Here is a 26,962-nt window from a genome sequence, read left to right as displayed (position 1 = left end):
TGACAGCAAGGTTGTCAGCCCTGCTTTAGTCTTGTCAGTCCTGATGAGTGGGTAGCTGACGGAATGTGTCGTGGTTTGATGTGCACGTATTATTTGTAGCGATGTGTCTATGTGTCGATTTATTATATTGAAGTAATCACGCTTTAGTAAATGCCTACTACTTGCCAGGCATTTTGCATATGACCCCGCTAATCTTTTGATGAAAGAAGGAGATTAGATTGTCCAGCCTTGCAGATTATATATATATATATATATATATATATGTATATACACACACACACACACACACATTAGCATAAAACTTGAAATATGGTTCCTCAAGTCTCAAAGATAACAGAGCTTAAAGGATCTGAGATTTGCCAAATGCATCCTCTTCCTCTACCTTCAATTCCTGTCTTTGAACAAACATATTCAGCATTCACTCAGTAAATGTTATTAAGGGATTATTATGAACCAGGCACTGTGAAAGGCTTTGGGATATTTTGTCCCTGCCCAGCAACACTGTTTACAGTTTGATCCATAAAATGGGTTCAGTTCCTCATAATTAATGCTGTTTCTTTCATATATTTGAGTAAAGAGCCCTCTTCTGGATAACGGGAGAGTGGTGACCCATTCATACTCAAGCGGGCAGACAAGGTCAGTCAAGCCTCTCACTAGGGAGGAAGGAAAATGGTTGGTTCCCGACAGCGTGTTCCTTAGGAGACAAAACCTAAGGTGGCAAGGTGTAGCAGAAAATAAACAAAAACTATCAAACACCTGGGAATTTTTCTTAACCAGCAATGAAGAACTTATCCATGCTATGTTAAATCATTGTAGCTCCCGGAAATGCTAGAAGTTGATATAAAAAGGCACTGACAAACCTTTGCCTAAATGTTTGCCCTAATGAATTGCAATAAAATTTATTTATTTATTTTTAAATTAATTAATTTATTTTTTTATAAACATATAATGTATTTTTATCCCCAGGGGTACAGGTCTGTGAATCTCCAGGAAAATTTATTTTTTAAAGTTTTTTATTTAAATTTCAGATAGTTAACATACAGTATAACACTAGTTTCGGTGTACAATTTAGTGATGCATCACTTCCACACATCACCCAGTGCTCAGTGGAACACGTACCCTTCTTAATTCTCAGCCATAACCTATTTTATCCATCCTCCCACTCACTTCCCCACTGGCGACCATCAGTTTGTTGTCTATAATTAAAAGTCAGTTTCTCGGTTTGCCTCTTCCTTCTTTTTCCTTTTGCTTTTTTGTTTTGCTTCTTAAATTCCACGTATGAGTGAAATCATGTGGTATTTGCCTTTCTTTGACTTATGCAATATAATTTATTTTTAAGAAATATACTCAATTTTTGAAACTTTATTTTTAAATTATATAATCAACTTTTATTTGAACAAGTTTCAAAAGAAAGAGTGAGAAAGAGAAATTCACTTGTAATTCTACCACTTAGAGAAGCCCAGTGTTGAAATTTGTGATCTACTCTTTCTATCTTCTACACTTTTTTTGAAGCAGGGGAAAGGACAGGAGAATTACAAAAAATGGGATTATTTGATACCCTTTTCCTGTTTTTTATTTAGCAACATACTATGAGCCTAGGTCCATATCATTAAATGTTCTTCCACAAAAGCAACACCGAGGCTCCACTCAATGAAGGCACCTTATTATTTATTTTTGCCTGAAGTTCATTATTATTTTTTTGTCATCTTAATTTTGGAAGATTGAAAAATCTCTGAAGTTTTAGAAAATACTGGTGTGTAGGTCTCACCTTCAAATGGTCTGATTTAATTGGTGTGGGGTGTAGTCTAGGCAACAGAGATTTTAAAAGTTTCTCTAAATGTACTGCTAAGGTGAAGAGCCCTGACAGCGGACAGGAGGGAAAGACTCCTAGAATCAGGCGGCTTTTGTAAGTGCTCCTTAGTATTAACATTGGCATTTTGAGCTGCTGAGTGAACAGTGCAACCGATCCACTTCAGTTTGGATATACATGCAAGATTATTTTGTAACCTAATTATTACAGGGCTTGGTTCATCAGAGTGTGTGCTCAAAGTTTTCTGTTAAGCCATACACAGTATGCTATACTTAAAAATGGACCTTACTGACATAAAATCAGGTGAAAAGGATTTTTGAGCTAAAGGTAATAATCAAGCAATGTATTCTTCAACGAAATTTGAATTGATCAAATACAGTGTCCTGTGCCTGGCATATGACAGGCATTCACTGAATATTCTTTAAATGATTGAATGCATTTAGTTGAATTTCATAGGAAGTCTGGAGTCTCTATGGCTTCACTAACTTTTTAATTTGAAAGAAATTAATAATTGTGCAATATAGGAAAAATATTTCTTTAAACATGCTGTAGATTGAGAAGAGTATTTGTTATATTTGCAAAATAGGATGAATTTGCAAGTTTTTCTCCCTTTATTCCCTCCCAAAAGAAGTCTGTGTCCTTGAACATAAAATGCAAATAATTCCTGGGCTGTTAATTATCGACAAGTTGCCCCATTTGCAACCTAAGGAAATAAAGTAACAGATATCCCCATACACTAACAAAAGATTACTAATTAACAGGCATTGCTTGAGAAGGGTATAAAAGAATTACAGCATGATTTTCAATATTCTCCCCCCATCATTGCCAACAAAACAGCAACCATGAAGTGGGTGGTATCAATTCCTTTAATTTTCCTACTAAATTTTTCTGAATCCAGAACAGTGCATAGAAATGCATATGGAATAGGTAAGATATTTTGTGTTTTCTTTTTTGTCTTTTCCTTATATCAAAGTTCTTAAATTTGCATTTTTTTCATTTGTCATGATTTAGTTATATTTACTGTTCCACACGGAGGAAAAATATTTAATGGTGAACATCTTTAAATGGATGACAAACTTGTGACTTTACAAGAGGTTTACAAAATCTTAGTGGTGTTTAACATTACCTATGAATGGTTTATATACTCCACATGGAATTAATATTTTGTACATTATTTATTTAATTGGTATACACATTAACTTTGAAATATATGTATCTATATTATATTTCTAACTTTATATGTGAGGCTATAATTCTGGTTCTTTCACATATAAAACCTCCTCAGACTGGTAAAGTAAGTAATATCTTTATTCTTCACTTCAGAAAAATGGACCATTATTAGACTAAAGAGGAAATGGTGTGACTGCGATATAAATAGGCAAGTGAACTGTGGTGTAATCATGTTCAAAAGGAGGACTGAAATGTATTTTTAATCCTTTGATTTCCAAGTCAATTAGAACACCACAGTACAGGGGGAAACCAAAAAACTGGATTTTAGTGGTAACTCTATCATCCATTATTCTTGTTAACTTAGCCATTCCTTAGTCTCCTCGTTTTCTCAAGTTAAAAAAATTAAGGTGTTTGGATAGATGCTCCTTGATGTCTTCTCAGTTGCATTGTTCTAAAATTGTATAGTTTTAACTGAAATACAAAATTGTATAGTTCTAAATTGTTCCAAAATTGTATAGTTCTAACTTAAACACACCGATTTCTGCGAAATAACGATCATTTTCCTGGTTGCGGTTGAAAACGCCATTTCTCATGGAGTTTGTCTTGCCTTTCAGCTTCCATCTTGGATTCTTCCCAATGTTCTGCAGAGGTGAATTTAGTCGACCTGTAAGTTTTGCTCATATAAATGCACTTCAAATATGAACCAATGATCATTTTAGTGAGGTAATTAAATGAAGCTGGATAGCCCTATGAGTTCTGAAAAGTATAAAAACAAATTGAAGACATTCCTTATACTGAATATCAAATGATTTTGAAGAGGTTGAGCTGTTGGCCCATGCCTTAGATAGTAACCTTGATTCCTTCAAATTCGCTGGGAAAACCCAAATCAGATCCTAGCAACTCAAGAGGAGTATCATACCAGTGGTAACCACCATATATATATATAAATGAATACCAATGAGATGATATTACAATAGTCTCTATTCTGAATACCATATAAATCTTAGTAGCAGATAATAGGAGGTAAAATATTCTACTTTCTATTATTTGTAGAGAGTGTGCTTTTCTTTTGATTGCTGTCTATTCCACACTCCTGAAGTTTCTAATGAGGAATTTGAAGTAGTATGTTACTGCTGCTACTTGCACCCGAAACCTGTTAAAGCCATTCTTTGAATCAATTCATGAACACCACCTTGGATCAGATCTTGATCGGACTGGGAGTAGTTATACGCAGAGGTCTAATGACAAATTCTTTGCTTAAATTTAAAAGGAACTATAGAATATAGATGCCCTGCATTATAGGTACATTGCAGTGGGTGACCACAAAAGCAGGAACCACTATTATGGGAATTCCACTTTGATTTTTTTTTTTAATTGCGTTATGTTGTCACCATATAATACATCATTAGTTTTTGATGTATTATTCCCGTGATTCACTGTTTGCATATAACACTCAGTGCTCCATGCAATTCCACTTTGATTTTTTAATAGATATATGTATATTTTGGGGTCACGGAAGCAAGAAGATGGACATTTCTTTCTGGATGACTAGAACCTAATTTCACATAAATTTTTAGCAAAAGTCACCCCCTACACAGGTCACATAACAGAAAACCAAAACCAAAACTACTCTTGAGAAAAAGCAGCTTGACACTTCTGTTTCTTAAGTATTCTTATGTATTTTGTTTCAGAGCTACTATATTTTTTGCTCAGTTTGTTCAAGAAGCCACTTACAAGGATGTAAGCAAAATGGTGAAAGATACACTGACTGTAATTGAGAAATCCACTGGCAGTGAGCGGCCTGTAGGGTGTTTAGAAGACCAGGTGAGTGAATACTAATACTAATACTAATACTTATACTACTATTAATAAAATCCCACTGTGATATTTGACCAAAGTTTAGCAGGCAGAGGAGCAGACCCAGGGGTGGCATGAGAAACACATTTAAATATTTGAGGAGCTGTTACATGAAGGAGGAGTCGGATTAACTGTGAATTGCTGAAGAGGGCAGAAAAGAGTGGGTACCTGTTGTAAAGAGACAATAGAAGCACAGGGACTAAGAGCTAAGGCTCTGAAATTTTAGTATCTTGGTGACCATGAACATGTTAATTAACTTCTCTGAGATTTAGTTGCCTTATCTATAAAATAATAATAATAGTTTCTATTTTAGGGTTGTCATAGAAATAGATGTAATAATAGTAGCAAGTTACTTTTTATTAATCATACAACATTTATACATACAACAATTTATACATACAACAATTATTGTAGAGAGTTTACATACCTATTGACAATGAAAATATTTTATGACCTAGAGCATAGCCCGGATGAATCAGTGGACGGCCAGTGAGCCTAGAGACCCTTGTGGGCTCACTGGTCGAGTATCCACTTCGCCTACAAATATAAATTCCTTAAATCTTTACAATAATCCCAGCAGGTAAATGCTGTTCTTCTAGCTGAGGAAGCTAAGGCACAGAGAGGTTAGGCAACAATTTTAAGGGAGACCCGGGCCAGGATTTAAACTAGGTCATCGAGCTCCAAACAATCATGCTTAGGGGCTTCGTTACACTCTACCCTGCACTCCAGTGAATGTGAGCAGCATAGCACATACTGAGGGTTGCCAGAATTAGCAAACGAGAATAACAAAATATGGAACTCACTTAACTTTGAATTTTAGTTGAACAATGAATAGTTTTTTTTAGAATATCTTAATGTAGATCAATAAATCATAGTTATTATTGTTTATTTTATCTCAGTGGAAAAAAACTAGGAACTTTATAATGATTAGAGTTAGCCACTTATGGAACAAAAGGCCCAAAGAATTTTCTGTCATGGTGGGGTTGATGAATGGCCAAAAGTCAATATATCTGGAATATTGCAGAGGAGATGCCCTTTTAAAGATACAAAATACTTGGGCACCTGGGTGGCTCAGTGGGTTAAAACCTCTGCCTTGCTTGAGTGGTTGCCCATTATGATGTATGTATGAAGACTTAAACAAAACTAAGCCCCCACTGTTCCCCCCTCACCCCGCCAAAAGAAACAAAGGATAAAAGTGGTTTAGTTTTGTTGTGTTTTGTTTTGTTTTAAGTATAATTGATGATTCAGGGTGTTTGGGTGGCTCAGTCATTAGGCATCTGCCTTCAACTCAGGTCGTGATCCTGGGTCCTGGGATCGAGCCCCACCCACATCGGGCTCCCTGCTCAGCGGGAAGCCTGCTTCTCCTTCTCCCACTCTCCCTGCTTGTGTTCCCTCTCTCGTTGGCTCTCTCTGTCAAATAAACAAATAAAATCTTTAAACAAACAAACAAACAAACAAACAAAAAACCTCTGCCTTTGGCTCAGGTCATGATCCCGGGGTCCTGGGATCGAGCCCCACATCGGGCTCTCTGCTCAGTGGGGAGCCTGCTTCCTCCTCTCTCTCTGCCTGCCTCTCTGCCTACTTCTGATCTCTATCTGTCAAATAAATAAATAAAATCTTAAAAAAAGAAGATACAAAATACTTTCCAACTCTGAAATTGATAACTTAATAAAACTCCGTGTTTTGCATCTCTATTTTTTGTCTTGTCTTGCTAATCTAAAAATATATATGAATTAAGCAAAATACATTCCATATTGCAACTTTACATCCAATGAGAGGTTCATGGTAATGTTACCGGTTGGTGATTTATCATTGTAAACTTAAAGGCATAATTTTTATGTGGATTGGGAATTGTTACTTAAAATTTCTAAGGTTCCTTAAAATTTAGCAGTTAATAAAAGCTAAATAAAAATTTCCTAAGAAGAATAAAACATGTATTTCTTAGAGGCATTCTTTTTTTTTAAAGATTTTATTTATTTATTTGAGAGAGAACGAGAGAGAGAGAACGGAGGGTCAGAGGGAGAAGCAGACTCCCCACCAAGCAGGGAGCCCAATGTGGGACTTGATCCCAGGACTCCAAAATCATGACCTGAGTCAAAGGTAGTTGCCTAACCGACTAAACCACCCAGGCTCCCTCTCAGAGGCATTCCTTGTTGTCATCATCTGATTTTGGTAAAATTAAGGCAACAAAAAAAGTGGTTTATGTATTTTTAAAAAAGCTTATAGACATCATGGAGCCAAAGTGCTTATAAAAAAGGGGAAAAAGTATTTCAATTTTTGGGGGGAAAATAAAATATTGTATGACCTTTTTCCTTTTAAGAGAAAGTAATTTTGTCTAACGGTCATATGTATTTCTCAAGGTTGGAAACTAAAATTCCATTTCCCAAAAGGCATGAAAGAAAGTTCTCATAGGTTGAAATTAAATATATTGGGATTTGTATAGGGAATTTTTTTTTTAGTCTGTAGTTCTGATCTGGGATATTAGAAATATGTGTTTTACAGAATTTCAAGGAAAATTCAGTTGCTTTCATTAAAAACAAATCTTTCTTGGGGTCCCTGGGTGGCTCAATCAGTTAAGCATCTGCCTTTGGCTCAGATCATGATTCCAGAGTCCTGGGCTCGAACCCCACGTCAAACCCCATGTCAAGCCCCATGTCCAGCCTCACATCCAGCCCCACATCCAGCCCCACATTCCACCCCATATCCCAGGAGTGTGCTTCTCCCTCTCCTTCGGCTCCTCCCCCCACTCATGGGCTCTTTCTGTCACTCTCTCTCTCTCTCTAAAATAGATACATTTAAGAAACAAACAAACAAAAAATTCAAATCTTTCTTCTAGCTGTCTGTCTTTCTGGAAGAAATTTGCCATGAGAAGGAAATCTCTGAAAAATATGGACTTTCGGATTGCTGCAGCCAAAGTGAAGAGGAAAGACATAACTGTTTACTAGCACACAAAAAGGCTGCTCCAGCGTCCATCCCACCCTTCCAAGTTCCAGAACCTGTCACCAGTTGTAAAGCATATGAAGAAAGCAGGGATATGTTCATGAACAGGTAAAGATTCCATTTAAAGGTCGTTTAAAACTTCTGTAGGAGAGCAGGATCAAGCAGAATCTATATTTCTGCAATTTACGGATGCACTCTAAACCATGGAGAAGTGGTAATAATGTTGCATTTGCTGAAGTCCTGCCCTGGGAAATTAGGGGAGCCATTTTCAGTGGACTTTGTTTCCACATCACACCTAGTAGATGAGGTAGAGACCAAACACAAGACCCACCAGCTGTTCTCTTAGTATCTTGAGATGAACCCTTTTTTGTTTAAAACCCATTTAATCTCTCCATTTTAGCTCACCCAAGAATATTTTAGTACCACACAAAGTGCTTCCTTCTGGAGTCAAATATTTGGTGTTTCATGTTTACCAAATTGCCTGGAAATAAAAAAATTTAGAGCTCCAGGAAGGTTTAAGGTACAGAAGCGTGGCTAGCAATTACCAAGCAGTTAAGATGTTATAGGACCGTGGGTTCTTGGCACCTCTGATCAGATTAATGCTCATGACCTGCCTTTGAAGTCTCCTGTCCTCTTTCCCATCATTCTTCTTCCTTGCATTTTGCAGATGAGAAAACTGAAGTTTATTTTTTTATTTTTTTATTTTATTTTATTTTATTTTATTTTATTTTTTTATTTATTTTTTCAGCGTAACAGTATTCATTCTTTTTGCACAACACCCAGTGCTCCATGCAAAACGTTCCCTCCCCATTACTCACCACCTGTTCCCCCAACCTCCCACCCTTGACCCTTCAAAACCCTCAGGAGAAGAATAAATGAAACAAGATGGGATTGGGAGGGAGACAAAACATAAATGACTCTTAATCTCACAAAACAAACTGGGGGTTGCTGGGGGGAGGTGGGATTGGGAAAACTGAAGTTTAGAAAGTTAAGATAATTCAAGCTGAGGGCCAAGGGCACAAGGCTAGTACATTCCCAAGCAGGGACTTGATCTCAGGTTCTCTGTTGGGGAATCCTATATCAAACTCTCCATCACATCTGTCTTGTACATCTGAGCCAGAGAACTAGAGAGCCTGCCCTTAGACCATCTCTACTATGGAAACTGTCATGGTAGATGATTCTGTTCTGTACTGATGAGGGAAAAAAGACTCCACTTTTCTGTTTTACTTAGTGGTGGTCTGGATTTCCTGGCCCCCCAAGCATGTCTGAGTGTGCTTACTGAAATGGACACCTTGATAAGAATTATAGTCAACATTTCTGCTGATTTGATTCTCATGATAAAATATAGTATTGGTGGTCAGAATGTTTCTCCCTCTGGGGATCTGTAGTAAGTAAAATTTTTGTCAGCGCATGGAAAAAATTATGACTGTTTTTTGACTCTTTAAGCAAATTCTAGAGTCCAGTTCTAGTAGTTTTTTTTTATACATTTGTAAATCTTACAGCATCTTTTTGTTTCATAGGTATATCTACGAGATAGCAAGAAGGCACCCCTTTCTGTATGCACCCACGATTCTTTCTTTGGCTAATCACTATGGCAAAATAATTCCAGCTTGCTGCAAAGCTGAAAATGCAGTCGAATGCTTCCAAACAAAGGTATTCTATTTGTACAGATATCTGAACCAATACTTTAATCTGGCTATGACTCATTAAAACTGAACAAAGTTAAAAATGGAATATGCTTTGCATGCACAATACTGTGTTTAGAATCAAGCATATTTCAGCAGTCTGATATTCTTTGGGCTAAAACAGCTGGACTTGCTGTTTTGTATTCATTCTTTTGACCAATAATTATTACAACACAAAAGACATGGGTTTGGGGGGCTGGAGATAAAAGAAGACAGGGGTATGTGTGGCTGGTAACATAAATGAAAGAGAGAGGAATAGGAGGTAAAAGATTGGGTAGAATCAGCAAGAAGAGAAAAGGAGGCACAAAAGGACAGAAAAAAAAAACCATGACAAATACTTTATCACTCGTTATTTCTTTTGCTCCTCAGGACAAATTTGAGGTGTAAATATCATTATCTAACCAAAGGAAACTTAGGTTTAGAGAAGTGAGGAGCTTTCTTAGGTTTGAGAGCTAGAATATCATCCACAATCAATCACTTGCCTCCAGAAGTCCTATAAGAAAAACTTCCTAAGAACTGTGACTATTCCCAGAATGTCAGGCTGTAACTTTTTTTTTGTATGTGACAAATGTTTAAGAAATTATCAGGTTTCAATTCATTTAAAAACAGTGTTTACTCATTATCCCAAGTAAGAAAGTTATAATGTTCTTGCTTTAAGGTATTTTAAATCCATCTGTCTGGCTTTGATGTATATAAACCAATCTACAAGAAAGAATGAAGAAAGTTCCATAAAAATGTATCACATTTAAATTTTAGTAAAAATTTTTTATGGTTTGATGGTTTACCTGTATAGGTTATTTTTCTGATTATTAGCACCTGTAAAGGAAAATACATCCTTTCCTAACATCTTTTCTTCTGTATCTAGACAGCATTGATTACAAAAGAATTAAGAGACAGCAGTTTGTTAAATCAACATATATGTGCAGTGATGAAAAATTTTGGACCCCGAACCTTCCGAGCCATGTAAGTTTAAGCTGTATCTAGAGAAGAAGCTGAGATCTGCAAAATGACCATTTTGCTGTTTCAGCTCATTTTTCTCATTGTCACCGTGGTAGAGAATGAAGGTTCCGTTGATAAGAGCTCATGGCTTAGAATCATGAAACCCCAGGATCGGAAGGAAGCTAACCCACGGACTTGCTGCTTGACACTTTTTGTTTTTTTTAAGATTTTATCTATTTATTGGACATAAGAGAGATCACAAGTAGGCGGAGAGGCAGGCAGAGAGAGAGGCAGCTCCCCACTGAGCAGAGAGCCCGATGCGGGCCTTGATCCCAAGACCCTGGGATCATGACTTGAGCTGAAGGCAGGGGCTTTAACCCACTGAGCCATCCAGGCACCGGAAAAATTACCCTTTCTCAAAAAAAAAAAGGAGATCTTATGATAACTCAGCCCAAGCATCCCTTCCCTATGTCTTCACATGACAGTCATCTACTCTAGCCCTCACTACCGTGCTGGCTGCCTACCTTCCAAACCCCACCCGCCTCTCCGGGCACCGCAGGTGTCCTTCTCCATAAGTCTCCTTCCAATCCTGCTTTACACTTTTTTTTTATTTTGTTTATTTTCAGCGTAACAGTGTTCATTGTTTTTGCACCACACCCAGTGCTTTACACTTTTTAAAGCCTACTTAATTGACCTCTATCTCATATTCAATCTCTGTTGTTACAATAAAGAGGAATAAAAAAAAAAAACAAAACCCCAAACAGCTAATCATCTAGTTCAGCTGCTTCATTTTTACATATGAATAAATTGGGACCCAGAGAGATTAGAGCCCTTAAGACCACACTGCCTGTCCGCAGAACCCAGTTTTCTAGGTCCCGATCGGGATTTATTTTCCTTACACCTATTTGTCTGCTAGGTCAGTGATCTTGGATTGTCCGTATACTGACAGTTGAGACTTTGACATCACATGTTTAAGAATCAGAATCACCAATGGTCTAGGCTGCGCTACACGGCACGGCTGCCCCTCTTTGTACGCAGCTCCCAAGCAGTGAATAAGGAACTGTGTGTGCTCCAGGTGGAGAAGACATACCGGATTTTACAGACTTAGTATGAGAAAGAGAACGTGTAATATCTTCTTAATAGGTTTTTATGCTAATTGCATATTGAAATTTTTTTAAAAGAATTTTTTGATTCCTGTGTAGTTGACACCCAATGTTACATTAGTTCAGGTATACAGCATAGCGGTGCAATTTCTCCGTAAGTTATGGTCTGCTCACAACAAGTGTTGCTACCATCTGTCGCCACACAATGATATCACAGTATCATTGACTGCACCCCTTCTGCTGTGCCTTTTATTCCCACGACTTATTCATTCCGTAAGTGGAAGCCCATGTCTCCTCCCTGCACTCATGCTGCTCATGCTCATCCCCTTTTCTCTGGCAGCCATCAGTTTGTTCTCCCTGTTTGTAGGTCTGATTCTGTTATTCATTTGTTTGATTTTTTAGCTTCCACAGAGGAATGAAATCGTAGGTTGAATTGGTATTATTTCTGACATAGTGGGGTCAAAATATTATTAAGATGGATTTAACTGTTTCCTTTTTTACCTTTTAATGCGGCCACTAGAAAATTTGATACTACATAACTGGCTTCAAGGGCTTCAACTTTTATGATGAGACATTTCTTTTTTCTTTTTAGTTTAATCATTTTATTTCAAGTGTAATTTTTAAAATCATAAATGGGGTTTTGTAATCCAAAGTGGAAACATTTATTCGTCATAGCTTCAGAATATGACAAGCAACTTCAGACCTTGCATTCCAAATCCAGTCTTCTTTGCTATTTTTCAGACTTCTTAGACCTACTATTTAAGGTGCTCCATTTCTAGTCGGGGAAAATATCTGAGATGTTAACGGAAGAGTATTAAGTCCATGCATTCAAAGTTTATTTATTTCTTTGCTTGGTAAATTACATGCATTTAAGCATATTGTACACAGTGGAGATCTCGGTTAAGGTTTGTAGTCATGGAGTTAGTTTCAAGACTGAAATTTTTTTCTTGGAATAGGTCAGATGTTGCTTTAAATACCTTCCAATGCTATTAGATTGATTCATGAATTGATTCATGAACTGTTTTAAGTTTATCCTACTAATAAAACATAAAATATTATTATAATGACTTTTATCTGTCACAAGCCATAAGTGATTACATTTAAATGTTGTAAATCCATAAAGAAAATCTACCCTTATCAGAAGCAGCAACACTACCAGTTGCTTCCTTTATCTAGAGATCTCTTAAAATTTAAGGAAATACATAGAAGTTACAAGACTTTTTACTTCTAACATCCCTTTTGGGCCACACTACGTAGCTTGGCATGTCGACATGTCTGATGTTTAGTCTGCTGTACTTTCTTGTCTCACTTCATTGATTTGCCCATCGACACCCTTTCCTGTATTCCCACAATTTTTTTTTCTCCTAAGTAAAAAATGATTGTTATTCTCGTTGAATTTTCTATTTTTTGATTGTCTGTCCTTTTAATTTTTTCCTGCCAACTCATGATGGTAACTCCAGACACCCAGCATTGTGGATGAACAGTGGAAAGATAGATTTCCTCTAGATTCACAGGAAAGGTGTTAAAGACAAATAAATCATGTCCAAACTACTTGTGGGGACAGGTCAATTTAGAAAGCAATTACCATGAAAGATTGGGCTGGAACTGACAGGACTTAGAACACTTTACCTTTTCTTTCGAGATAGCAAGAGCACTTCTGTTCTTTCTCTTGGGAGCATCAACTACACTAATACTCTATTATTCCATGTTGATAACCAGGATTGGTTTAATGATAACCAGGATTGACTTCCATTTCCTTCCCTCCTTTAGAACGGTTACAAAACTGAGTCAAAAGTTTTCCAGAGCTAATTTTACTGAAATTCAGAAGCTGGTTCTGGATGTGGCCCACGTACATGAGGAATGCTGCAGAGGAAATGTGCTGGAGTGTCTGCAGGATGGGGTAAAGAGTCTTGCCTCCCGAGATAATTCCACATCCTTTTCTTTCTTTGACTGTCATTCTGAATGGGAGAAGGCTGTCTGAGCTGGTCACAGGGTAGGGTAACCAGGTGGCTGAGGAAAGTTACAGACTTCTTGGTAGTGAAACTGAAACCATCTTCTGTTGATCCTGCCTTCACTTAAGCGATGTTCTCCTCCTGTGAGCTGAGTGTTCCTTCATTCCTCCTTCTGACATAGACTGTAAACTCCATATAGGATCTTGGGGTAGGGGAGGGGTAGACTCTTTATTCGTAGCAAATTTGTTTTTCCATCCAGTTGCTATTTCACTTGAAAAATATATATTAATACTTTCTGTGTGCTAGACACTGTGAAGGGCACTTGTTAGGAAGGCACGAGCTAAGCTAATGGATTTCTAGTCTGATAGAGATGAGACGTATAGGGACTGTCTTCTGTTTACTGTTATCTCCACAGGCCGACGGCAGAATGCCTGGCACATGGAAGGGCTTTCTTATATCGATCAGATAGATGTATCTATTCTGTGAATATAGCTAAGTAGCACAAGAAACAAAAATAACACAAGAAACTGTTTTACTAGGTACAAAGCTAAACATGCCAAAGAGAAGTGTGGATGGAGGGCTCTAGGAGAATTAAAAACCAAAACCCCAAGCCCCCCAACACAGAACACTTGAGCATGCCATAGTTGGTCACCAGTTAAGCAGTGTGACTTTCATCTATTTTGGGCCAACCTTAGGCTTCTTACCTAAGAATTTTCTGTACCAGAGGTCTGTCTCTCCCCAGATTACTCCCTTGTCAGTCCCTGGTGGGACACCTTCTTCTCCAAGAAAGTTTAAAATCATTGCTCTTAGATATTCAAATGGCTTGAAAATTTGGGCTTGGACATGGTTTCCAAAAGGTCAAATGTGAGGAATGCTTATTTCAGCTGGTCCTTCCACAGCTTGGCTGAAAGAGTCCTGGAAGGCATCCAGAAGCTGAGGCTGTGAGAGGCCTCAAGGAGACGGTGTCCGAGCCTGGGCAGAGATCCTGGTATGAGGAGCGGGGGAATAGTCCCAAAGAGGGATTTCCAGTTTCATTTATTTTTCTTTTTAGAAGTTTTTACTTGCACAGTAGGCACCATAAAAAGAAACATTTTGTTTTTCTTTGAAGTTAGTTTTCTTGGTTTTCATTGACAGTTTTACTATTATCTCTATAGGCACTTAAAAATTATTTTTCCATTTTTGGAGCTCATAACCACCCTTTTCCTTTAAAATGGAAAAATTAATTTCAGTATGGCATGTAAATTGATTTTAATGACTGAATAATGCTTTCTAATTGTCCTTATTGAGAATGCATAGAATTTTTAGTCCCCTGACAAACACGTGTCCGCTCTGCCTCATTCTGGCCACCTAGATGAGCTGCCATTTCATTATCTATAGCCTGCCCTCTGGAGGTCACAGCGGGTCACTGCAGATCATTCCGTCGCAAAGGAGCAGAACGTTTGCTCTCCGGATTAGGACATTGACCGCCAACGTTGTCCAGTAGCAAATTTCAATAGTAATAGAAGATATACACCAATGTGCATGCCCTTCAGTTTGAAGAGGATATTTCTTTCTTGTTTTAAAAATCTTCCTGATACAATAAAATAGGTTTTAGCTGACAGCTATGAAAAGAAGAATTGAAAAAACAGGGGTAGGTAAAAAGGATTGAGGAAAGGCAAACTAGGGTGAAAAAGCACTAAAACGGGAGACAAGGTAGAATGCCTTTTTCTATTCCTTCCTTATTTCTTTCTTCCCCTCCCCCCTCTTCTTTCTATCCTCCCTCTCAGCCTCCCTCCCTTCCTTCCTTTCTAAAACTGGCCCTGAGGTCCTGCATTAAAGAATAAACCTTTCAAACTTATACTTTATTTTTCCTATTACAGGAAAAAATTATGTCCTACATATGCTCTCAACAAGATATTCTGTCAAGCAAAATAGCAGAATGCTGCAAATTGCCCATACTTGAACTTGGCCAATGCATAATTCATGCAGAAAATGATGACAAGCCCGAAGGCTTATCTCCAAATCTAAACAGGTTTTTAGGAGAGAGAGATTTCAACCAATTTTCTTCAAGGGAAAAAGATCTTTTCATGGCAAGGTAACACACTCTGTAAATGTATGTTCACACAAGTAAAGATTAGGATGTCGCTGACAGCTTTGTGTGGCTGCAATGGGGAATGATGGCTATGGTGCTTGAGCTTAGTATGTGAGAATACTTAGTATGTGAGGTTGATGCTAGAATGTTCTGAGCCAAAATATGTTTAAGCAGGTAAGTTGGGAACAAGGAAATGGGATCTATCCTATACTGATGAAACTTTCACTGTTGCTGTTACTAGCTGAAGTTGTATTTTATTTTGTATCAATTTCTCTGGCATCAGAAGCGTTGTCATGCCATCTTCGTATGGATCACTCATATGAAGACCACCACTGAGCTTCCAAATATGATATAAATATTTCGTGATAAGAAGGGCTCATGGTGAAGAATGTGCTTTTTCATTGGACATATTTTAAGAACTTTCCCTCAAAGTGTAACTCAGTGATAGGTAGAAGGGCTTTCATTAGAACAGTTTATTTGCTATTTATTTACTGTATGTTTTGTTTTTGTAAGAAAATCAAAACCTATGTTGAGACACTTGCAGCATAGTAGTTAATTGTATCACTATAACTGATAGGACAGGTTCCCATTCTATTTGCCTTTAAGGGAAACAATCAAGTTAGTACATTGTCCTTTAGTGTACCGTGTGTGTCTATGGACACCATCAGAGGAGGGATTTGTGCAACTCTAAGGATATTATGGCTAATGATCACCAAAGGCCTTTATAAATTTAAGAGTCTGCTTCTAATGTAATAATGAAAACAATGGCCCAATTTTCTTTTTAATATTCCCTAAGGATATCACTCTATCGTTGCTTTCAGACTGGACATTCACACATCGTTTGCACTGCTCAGTAAAATTACACACACAAGAGCAAAGTCCACATTGAAGAGAGCTGCATTGACAATTTATTGGAGGCAGAATTAATATGACTTACTTCTATAACTTGGAAATACAATTAGTAAATCCAAGAATTTCTTTAAATTGACCCACCTGCATATCCAACGCTAATTGTTTAACAGAAATTGTTCTTCACTGAGAAAGGTTCTTTGCAGTAGAAGTTTTCTCAGCTGAGAATGATCTTCCTCCAGATCCCAATGCAGTTTCCCTCACCCAGGATCTGTTCTGAACGAGAGGCCCAAAGTGACATTTCTTAAACAATGTTGTCAATCAGGAGTCACTTTCCCCCTTCTATCGTATCTTCCTTCAGTTCTCTTCACTGATTTCACTGAATTTGATGACCTATTTCTTGTTTAAGAAATTTCTTGTTTAAGAAAAGACTGCTTTTGTCTCCCTATAAGGTATGCTTTTGAGAGGTTGGGCATTTTATCTTATACATTATTGAATCCTTACTGCCTGGAGAAACACTTACATAGAGTAGGCACTGGAAAAAACATTTGTTGAATGAATGATTGTGAAGTTCATAATTGAAAAACCCAGGTGAAGAGTGCAGAAGAAAGCAAAATACCATTTTAGAACAATTGGAGGGATTGTTATTTGTATTAATGGTTTTACCGTGCATATAGTATAAGTCATAGTTTGATTTCCAGGTTTATGTATTTGAATTTTCACTTTTGCATGCCATATAACATAGGAATAAATTGTCTCATAATTCCAGTAACAGGATATTTTTCACACATATTTCAGATTTACTTATGAATATTCGAGAAGACATACGAAACTTGCTGTCCCAGTTATTCTAAGAGTCGCTAAAGGATACCAGGAGTTATTGGAGAAGTGCTCCCAGTCTGAAAACCCTCTTGATTGCCAGGATAAAGGGGTAAATTGCTCTAGGTTTAAGGAAAGTCTGAAAAACTTCATGGAGTTTGCCCATCAAAAATGCTTTTTGTTTGAAAGCATCTACGTATTAACTAGTAGCTAGCTAATCTATTTAGTAGTCATCTAGATATTAAGTAGTTATTAAATAGTAGTTAACAACTAGTGGTCTACTTTAGAAGTAAAAATGGTAACCAAAATTTCCTTGACACAGAATAAAACTAATATTCATTGTTGAACAGTTCCAGAAAAGCAGGAATTTGTACAGAAAGAGCTGTAGTCCTTTATCCAAAGATTGAATTCTGTGCGATTCACAAAGTTTTAGTCTCCCCAAAGTCCATTTGCTTTAATTCTCACAATTAATACTTTGTTATCTTTAGTATTTAAAAAAGTGTCTAAAATATTTTTTTCTAAGATTGGTGTCATAATAAAATAATATGTTATTGATTAATTTTTACATATGATGTTTTGTGTTCAGGAAGAGAAAAAAAGTATGTAATAAATGCTGGTATTTTCAGGAAGAAGAATTAGAGAAATACATCCAAGAAAGCCAAGCATTGGCAAAGCGAAGCTGTGGCCTCTTCCAGAAACTAGGAGAATATTACTTACAAAATGCGTAAGTTTTTTTGAACAGTATTTTTAGTGATTTAAAATGATGAACTAGTGAGGGAAACACCAACCTAAATTAGTCACCCAACACCACTCTAATTTCAGGTGCCTTTTCAGATTGAAAATCAGTGTACTCTGATCACCCAGTTTCCCTTGGGAGAAGGTGGGCATCCCCATTTCCCTCTTTTAGGGAGGAAGAAGAATGACTTGTGAAAGTCTGATCTTTGGTACTGGCTATGGCTTCCCCCAACTGTGCAGATTTTTGCAGAAAAGATATTTCTTCTGTTGGAGTCTGTCATTGTTGGAACAAGGAATAGATCAAAACTAAATCCCTGAAGTTTTGACGTTGACAGTAGAAGTCCGCCTACCATCCCGAGTCTGTTTTCACATTGTGATATGTGGATAGAAGAGAAGTACCTGGTGGTCGTTAGAGTAAATGCATCTTGAAAGGTGGTCTTAGTATCACAGGCATAAAACAAATGAGCTGATTTCAGGGCTTCTGATACCAAAAAAGGGTGTTGGAGGAGTGAGGAGCCCCCAAACTCACGAATGACTCAGGATTTGGTGAAAAACGCTTCTTTCAGGTTTCTTGTTGCGTACACAAAGAAGGCCCCTCAGCTGACCCCACCTGAGCTGATGGCCTTTACCAGGAAAATGGCAATGGCAGCAGCTACTTGTTGCCAACTCAGTGAGGACAAACAGTTGGCTTGTGGCGAAGGAGCGGTGAGTGTTTCATTTGGTCCCGTTGTGTTTCTGCCCCATTTGGCTTGCAACAGTCTCGTGGTTCCCCCTTAGAGGAAATGGTAAAAACCGCTGTGGAGATGGTTTTACCAGACTAGTTCAACTCATTCAGCTGGAGAGGCTGTGCACTCAGCTCTGAACAGAGGGCATGGGGCCAGCCTTCCTGTCCTTCTAGAATGGCTGGTGGGTGTGCAGCCAGTGTATCCAACACTGTTCAAGCAAGCTTTATGGACAAGAAAGATAGAATAACCAACATGTCATTTGGTTTGTGATTTCTTCTTTTGGTTCACTAAATACTTTACTGTTTAAAAAAAAAGAAGACAAAGAAGAAGAAAAGGAAAACCGAGGAGTGAGTCTATTGGATTTCAAACTCCCCTACACCTTGAGACCCTGCATCTCACCGTCACCTTTCCTAAACCAACATGGAGACCGTCACTCTACCCTAATAACAACATAGCAATTTTTCAAGATTACGCTAAAGACCCACACTGTACTTTTTTGTTAAAGTATTATCTCATTTAATGATTATAATACTCCCGTTTGATATGTCCCATTACCAACTTCACTTTATAGATAAAGACAATGAGGCTCACAGAAGTTATGTTAGGACAAGCTCTCCCAGGTAGGAAATGGTGGGTCTGATATTTAAATGCATTTGCACGTCTTTCCATATCCCAAGCTCCAGCACCCAAGGCCATCCCTTCTCCAGAGTTTCCCTGCCAGTCTCACACAGCTCTGCTGCTGCTGTGCTATTATCCCCTTACATCTAGTTCACACATACATCTCAGTTACGCCGCTCTGCACCCATGAGCAGAGTTCGGTCTAACGGACACAGTGAAAAAAATGTGAACTGGGTTAAAAAAATGAAAGCTTCACTTCTGAGAGATGAAAATTAGTCATTTTATTTTCAGCCATACTTGTATGTTTGCCTTTTGTAATATAAACTCCTTATTACATTAGGGATGTTTTCCCCCTTTAACAAGGTAGAGTACAGAACAGAGTAAGTCCTTCTGAACAGTAGCATGACTTTCTAATGTCACTGGTGTCATACATAAGATTATAGGCGGAATTTTCTTTCATTATTTTTTCCCTTAAAATCGCAACGGTGAATACAATTGTACATTTATTGTTGCCCTTTTCCTCTTTCTGATGCTGAGGAATTACTTGCTAGCTAGTCATCATGTCTCGGAATTTTCCACCAAAAGTTAGGAGTAAAAAGATCCCTGTGATTCAGCACCTTCTTTATCATTTATTGAATTCCACACGTTGAGAGGCTGCAGGGACACAGGATGTTGTAACGGATCAGAAGTGTCGGTGCTGGAAGCCTCCTGCCCACACCCGCATCCCACTACCACCACTTGTTAGTAGTGTCACTCTGGAAAGCGCGTTTTATCTCTAGGCTTGAGCTTTTTCAGCTGACATTTAGGAATAAGAATTGTACCACCCACATAGGATGACTGTCTTAAATGAGGTAATTCTTGTACCTTGTTCAGCACTGGCTCGATACACTGCGCACATGAAACATCTTGCGTTGTTATGAGTTATTACGAGTTCTTGCTAGGTGTTTAAGACATATCTCTGAAGTGTGGAAGGTAGGAGGAGTCTACTTTAGGAAAGCCCTAAAAGACACACACACACACAAACACACTTTAGCCTTCTTTCTTTTCTTCTTTCTTTTTTTTAAAGATTTATTTATTTATTTGAGAGAGATAGTGAGTATGCTTGCGAAGGCAGGGAAGGGGCAGATGGAGAGGGAGAGACAGAATCTTCAAAAGAGACTCCTCACTGATCACAGAGTCCCAGGCAGGATGATCCCATGACCCTGAGATCATGACCCAAGCCAAAATCAAGAGTCAGACACTTACCTGACCTGAGCCACTCAGCACCCCAGCCTTATGTTTTTTCAGTAAAGATTATATATTAGCCAAATGCACGCACGTGCATATGTATGTATGTATGTACGTATGCGGACAGGCTGGGCTTGCTCAATTCTTTCCTTCAGAAAGCGAGTCTCTGGATCCCAAAAATAAGATGGAAAGCTCAGCTAGATATGCATGAAACATTTAAGCCATATATTGATTTCTTAGGTCAGGGCAGATAATTGTTTCCCCTTTGGAAGTAGGTATGTAATTGGAAATGCGTTTCAAACAACTGATAACTATCTGAAAGGACTATCTCCAATGTTACCTTTGGGATCCCTGCCACTAAATGGTGAGGTTTATACCAAACAGATGGGTAAAAACGAATCCGCACTGTGGCAACACATGACCCTCCATAGATAGCAAATTTTTCTGTAATATTAATTATATATTACTGGGCATTAAAAATCGCTATGCTTCTCTGGAAACCTGAGTCACTTAGTGGCTAATGTTGAATCGCCTTGCTGTCTTCTTTCTCATTCTCCCAACCAGGCCGATCTTATTATTGGACAGTTGTGCATCAGGCATGAGGAGACTCCTGTAAACCCTGGTGTTGGCCAGTGCTGCTCTTCTTCATACGCCAACAGGAGGCCGTGTTTCAGCAGCTTAGTGGTGGACGAAACATACACCCCTTCACCCTTCTCTGCCGATAATTTTATCTTCCATAAGGATTTGTGCCAAGCTCAGGGTGTAGCACTACAAACAATGAAGCAACAGTAAGAAATCGCCATTTGCTAGCACGGAGAAGACCAATGACACGAAACAGTAGTTGAGATTTCTTTCTTACACACCCGACAATCTTGGGCTTGTTAGGAGAACATGATTGCCTCAAAACACTGAAGGTGGCTTTTAAAATAGTTCTGTTTCAGTGTCTTCACAGCCTCCTTGGAACACAGATCTGGAAAAATTCACAAGGGCAGACAATTTTTTGTTTGTAAAAATAGTCTCCATTGTAACTCTTGTTGTGTTATGTGTTGGGACTGAGGGAAATCAGGCAATCTATTTTGGAGATTAGGCTATGTCTTGGCAGTAAGTTTGGGTACTTCCATTCCAAAACACTGGAAAAACACCATTGAATCTTTTTTTTTCACTCTGTTTACTTTTTGAAGAGATTAAGCATAATATTTGATTCAACCATGAAGTATGGGTGTTGTGAGATGGAATGCACATTTCAGTTCATTGTGGGAGGCATTCTTTAATGGTGATGGTAATCCGAGTCAATGCAACTTATGTTCTCCAAATTCCCATGCATTTTAATCCTCACTTGCTCTCCCTTCATTTCCGAGATCTCGTTCTTCCCTTTCCACTCTCACAACCTGTGTCATGTTCCAAAGGTACAGTAAGAATGCTGCCTCCTCTGACAAGTCTTCCCTGTTCCCTGGTCAACGTTAATTCCCACATGAAGGTGTTGCTAATTGAGTAGTATAGGTGTTTGTGGAGCCAATGGTCAGTTAAGGGTGTGATAATTATGGACGGCAGGAGTTTGGAGATCTGGGCTTTTTTTTTTTTAAGATTTTATTTATTTATTTGACAGACAGAGATCACAAGTAGGGAGAGAGGCAGGCAGAGAGAGAGAGAGGAGGAAGCAGGCTCCCTGCCAAGCAGAGAGCCCGATGCAGGGCTCGATCCCAGGACCCTGGGATCATGATCTGAGCGAAAGGCAGAGGCTTTAACCCACTGAGCCACCCAGGTGCCCAGATCTGGGCTTTTGAGTATGGACAGGATGTACTTTAGACTGGAGAACTGGAAAGGAGACAAGTAAGAAAAAGACCATGTCTTACTACACCTAAGTATGGTACAACTGTAAAATCATGTTTCACCTACAATCTGCACAAATCCAGAGCAGTGGAACACCTGCTTATTTCTAGCCTCTGTCTTTCTGATGAAGGCATTAGATATAGTATAACTTGTAAGTCTGGTAGGGGTTGATGGAATGAGGGTTGGTTTTTTTTTGGAGGGTCATGAGGGCTCTAAAAATTTTCCCCTCGGAAGGCTTTAGAAAAGTACCTTTGCATAACAGATTTCTCTTTTGTTTAAATTATAGATTTCTCATTAACCTTGTGAAGCAAAAGCCACAAATAACAGAAGAACAACTTGAGGCTGTCATTGCAGATTTCTCTGGTCTACTGGAAAAGTGCTGCCAAGGTCAAGAGCAGGATGCCTGCTTTGAGGACGAGGTATGTGCGGTTCGTTTTCACACTTGAAATCCTCGGGAGTGTGTTTTCTGTAACGCATAATGAAAAGAATAGTCCACTAATCTAGACCTTGAAAATAATGCCGGAGAGATTTTAATTTACTAAGAAATAGATTGAAGGATTTTATGCTATGTAAGAAATAATCCCAATTTTCTCACTAAATATTAGGAAGAAGCGTAATTTTCAGATATGTTAAGAGAATTAGTAAGTTTGATTTGTTTCCTGGTAGAGGAAACTATAAAGTGAACCTATAATTAACTGATGATAATTTAGACCGTCTCTGGCCTAAAACTGATCAGTTCAGCTAAATGGATTAAAAGGATTTAATAGCAAATTAATTGTGCAAACAAGACATTGGGGAAATACTTTATAAAAAACATTTTTGAACTCATTTAGGAGCATGCCTTGGTATTCCAACAGACTAGTGATTAGGAATTATCTTAAGCTTTTCATTTAGCAATTTTAACTGGATTTTTAGTTGGCTACATTTAGTTTATATTACTAAATATATTTGAATATAGCATCATTATAATTTTATTTACTTTTAAAAAAGATTTTATTTATTTATTTGACAGAAAGAGCCCACAAGCAGGGGGAGCTGCAGAGGGAGAGGGAGAAGCAGGCTCCCCGCTGAGCAGGGACAGCCCCCCGCCCCCCCAATCGGGGCTTGATCCCAGGACCTTGATGTCATGATCTGAGCTGAAGGCAGACACTTAAACCACTAAGCCACCTGGGGGCCCAGCATCTTTATAATTTTAAAAGATATCCTGTAATTGTGCATTTTTGCCAAGTGTACACTTAACCAGTGTGGCTGTGTTTTTAGTAGAAGAGGATGGAACACAGGTAACTAAATCAGATAAGACAAAACTGGTAAAAGAGGTTTGATGTAAACCATTTCGGATAAATGTCCCTTGACGAGAGAAGACATTCACGTAGGTATAGAGACCGTTAACCCGTGGTGACTGTACTTTATCTGCAAACCTTCCAATGTCTATGACTGACTGGTGGAGGAATGTGAGGGCCGTGGTGACGATTGGTCACAGTTTGGAGTGTGGTATTGTTAGAACAAACTCTCTCTGCTGTAGTATGAGTGGATTTTTTTCTCTGACTTCCATTGTCCCAGCTTGTTGGCATCAGAGATGTACTTGAATTCACCCCTGGATAACGGAGAGTTACCTGTATACCCGACACAGCCCTTCATCTCTTGGTCTGATGACTTTTATTCGTTTTTAATTTTCAGGGTCCAAAACTGATTTCAAAGACTCGTGCTGCTTTGGGAGTTTAAATTACTTCAGGTAACAAAAAGTTCAGACAAGGATAAATAGAGTGAGCATTCTCCCAAAATATTGGTCCGTAGTGAAATATGTCCTAAGACCTACCGTTAAATTCTTTTCTTAAAAATAAATGCGATTCAACACAAAGTTTATGTTAAAAACACCAGAGCAATGTTGCATCCATAATGGTAAATCAGTGACTCAACAATCTCAAAGTTCTCTTGGGTTATTTCTAAGGTTTCAGAGAATGCCATCAGAAGATCTTCCCTTCTATTTAGTATTTCTCTGAAGTAAAATAATAGAACCAGTTACCTTCTGCACCCATTCATTGAGTTAGAATTTAATATATTTTTGTTCATTTTACAGGGGGAAGAAAAGGAGACAAAATAATTCCTTATGATTTGGTGCGAATCTTTTACTTTAATTTTAACTGAGATAGTCCTTTCTGTGAATTAATGAAATGATCAAGACTTTAATGTGAGATTTCTCTATCATATAAATAAAGTATCTCCAAATGTTTCCTTTTTCCTAGTGTGCTTATTTATGGAAATTTATAGATGGTTTTCAAAAATAGTTATGTATACCATTATCTGAAGCAGATTCTGATAAATAAGCATTGGGTCTTGGTTGTTGTGGGAGATTAAAGCCACTCGAGGGTAGACTTACAACCCTCAAGGTTAGTGTTCAAGTTAAGCACTGTGATGCCAGGGCACTTTGTTCATTAAATGACCACTTATGTATTTAAACAGATATGCTGGAGATGAAAAAAAGAAATTATTATGCTTTTATGGGATCCATCAGGAATGATACTACTTAAAATTTAACCTCTATTTTTTTCTCAGTCTTTTTCAGTTGTCTATTCACAGACTAAAATACAAGTGTTTATTGTAGTTGTCTTGATTAAATATTATTAATATATTTAGCAGATGATTTTTCTTAGTTCGCAAGTATATACTAAACATTCATGGGGTACCAGGTCCTGTTCTGGGTGCAATCACTGTCCTCCAGGTGCTCCAGCAGAGAAGGAAGCAACTAATAGCAATCCAACAAGATTATGGTTACCATGGAGATGGCAACAAATTGTGGGACAAATCAATGGGTAGATGAGGTCAATTCTGCCTGAGGAAAGGTTCACACTGAGACAGGCACACTTTTTTTTTTTGTTTGTTTGTTTGTTTGGTTTTTTTTTCATTTTATTTATTTTTTCAGTGTAACATTATTCATTCTTTTTGCACAACACCCAGTGCTCCATGCAAAACGTGCCCGCCCCATTACCCACCACCTGTTCCCCCAACCTCCCACCCCTGACCCTTCAAAACCCTCAGGTTGCCCCAACCTCCCACCCCTGACCCTTCAAAACCCTCAGGTTGTTTTTCAGAGTCCATAGTCTCTTATGGTTCGCACCCCCTCCCCAATGTCCATAGCCCGCTCCCCCTCTCCCAATCCCACCTCCCCCCAGCAACCCCCAGTTTATTTGTGAGATTAAGAGTCATTTATGGTTTGTCTCCCTCCCAATCCCATCTTGTTTCATTTATTCTTCTCCTATCCCCCTAACCCCCCATGTTGCTTCTCCATGTCCTCATATCAGGGAGATCATATGATAGTTGAGACAGGCACACTTTTAAGAAGAGTCTTGGAAGATGAGTGAGCATTCATCAGTTAATGTAAAGAAGAAGTCCAATATTTTAGAGAGGAAAACATAGCCTATGACAAAACACAATGAATGGTTTAGGATAGTACTGGGTGGGTAAGAAAGGTGTAGATACAGAGGATGAAGCAAGATACATGAACTGTATTCTTCTCCTATCATGTATCTTGCTTCATCCTCTGTATCTACACCTTTCTTACCCACCCAGTACTATCCTAAACCATTCATTGTGTTTTGTCATAGGCTATGTTTTCCTCTCTAAAATATTGGACTTCTTCTTTACATTAACTGATGAATGCTCACTCATCTTCCAAGACTCTTCTTAAAAGTGTGCCTGTCTCAACTATCATATGATCTCCCTGATATGAGGACATGGAGAAGCAACATGGGGGGTTAGGGGGATAGGAGAAGAATACATGAAACAAGATGGGATTGGGAGGGAGACAAACCATAAATGACTCTTAATCTCACAAAACAAACTGGGGGTTGCTGGGGGGAGGTGGGATTGGGAGAGGGGGAGGGGGCTATGGACATTGGGGAGGGGAGGCGAACCATAAGAGACTATGGACTCTGAAAAAGAACCTGAGGGTTTTGAAGGGTCAGGGGTGGGAGGTTGGGGGAACAGGTGGTGGGTGATGGGGAGGGCACGTTTTGCATGGAGCACTGGGTGTTGTGCAAAAAGAATGAATACTGTTACGCTGAAAAAAATAAATAAAAAAAAATAAAAATAAAAATTAAAAAAAAAAAAAAAAAAAAAAAAAAAGATACATGAACTGTAGGACTGAGAAGATTCTCATGGGTTTCAGTCCAACTGAAGTGATGTCTAAGCAGAGAAGAGTCACCATGGTTAGCTTGTAGCAAGATAACTCATGAGATATGGAGGATGGGGAGTACTTTTGGGGGGGGGGCGGTGGGAAGCAGAACATCAGGATCAGTAAATGGTGCAAGAAGATTAGCCCATCAGCAGGGAGGCTGTTTATCATAGCAGCTCCGAATAGAAATCTAAAAATTACATTCATGCTTTGGCCTCTTCTCCAAGAAAAAACAATTGCCCCAGAACAATAAAATGAGCTTTCAGTTCTAACTCAATTGCTTTGTACTTTACCCTCTTCTTTCAATTCTGTTGTAACATCTGTGGACCTTGTCTGATTTTGGTGTAGTTCTAAAAGGTATTAACTCAGAGTTCACAATAAGATAGAATTCAAAGAAAAGTAGAATTCAAAGAAAAGCTTTAAACAGGATTTTTTTTTATTATTAAGAGAAAAGTTCAATG

The 26,962-nt window shown here is 38.3% G+C and overlaps 1 protein-coding gene across 1 annotated transcript; it reads left to right on the top strand.

Annotated features, from left to right (window-relative positions):
- The first annotated feature begins 2,643 nt into the window (after nt 1–2,643).
- LOC123937131 (alpha fetoprotein) lies at nt 2,644–24,536 on the top strand. Its single transcript, XM_045997716.1, has 15 exons — nt 2,644–2,737; nt 3,595–3,646; nt 4,672–4,804; nt 7,674–7,885; nt 9,298–9,430; nt 10,328–10,425; nt 13,275–13,404; nt 15,316–15,530; nt 17,175–17,307; nt 17,822–17,919; nt 18,497–18,635; nt 21,065–21,288; nt 22,617–22,749; nt 24,008–24,062; nt 24,408–24,536. Exons 1-14 carry the CDS (start codon nt 2,653–2,655, stop codon nt 24,050–24,052), a joined length of 1,830 nt encoding a protein of 609 aa, XP_045853672.1. The 5' UTR covers nt 2,644–2,652; the 3' UTR covers nt 24,053–24,062; nt 24,408–24,536.
- Nucleotides 24,537–26,962: the final 2,426 nt, after the last annotated feature.

Source organism: Meles meles, chromosome 2 (genome assembly GCF_922984935.1).
Source record: "Meles meles chromosome 2, mMelMel3.1 paternal haplotype, whole genome shotgun sequence".
Lineage (NCBI taxonomy): Eukaryota > Metazoa > Chordata > Mammalia > Carnivora > Mustelidae > Meles > Meles meles.
This window is presented reverse-complemented; position numbering and strand designations above follow the sequence as displayed.

Bases quoted from the DNA above. Each gene is read 5' to 3' on its own strand.
- LOC123937131 (XM_045997716.1), top strand. From the start codon at position 2,653: ATGAAGTGGGTGGTATCAATTCCTTTAATTTTCCTACTAAATTTTTCT. The intron at 4,805-7,673 runs GTGAGTGAATAC...TCTTTCTTCTAG, and splicing joins TAGGGTGTTTAGAAGACCAG to CTGTCTGTCTTTCTGGAAGA. The intron at 9,431-10,327 runs GTATTCTATTTG...TTCTGTATCTAG, and splicing joins TCGAATGCTTCCAAACAAAG to ACAGCATTGATTACAAAAGA.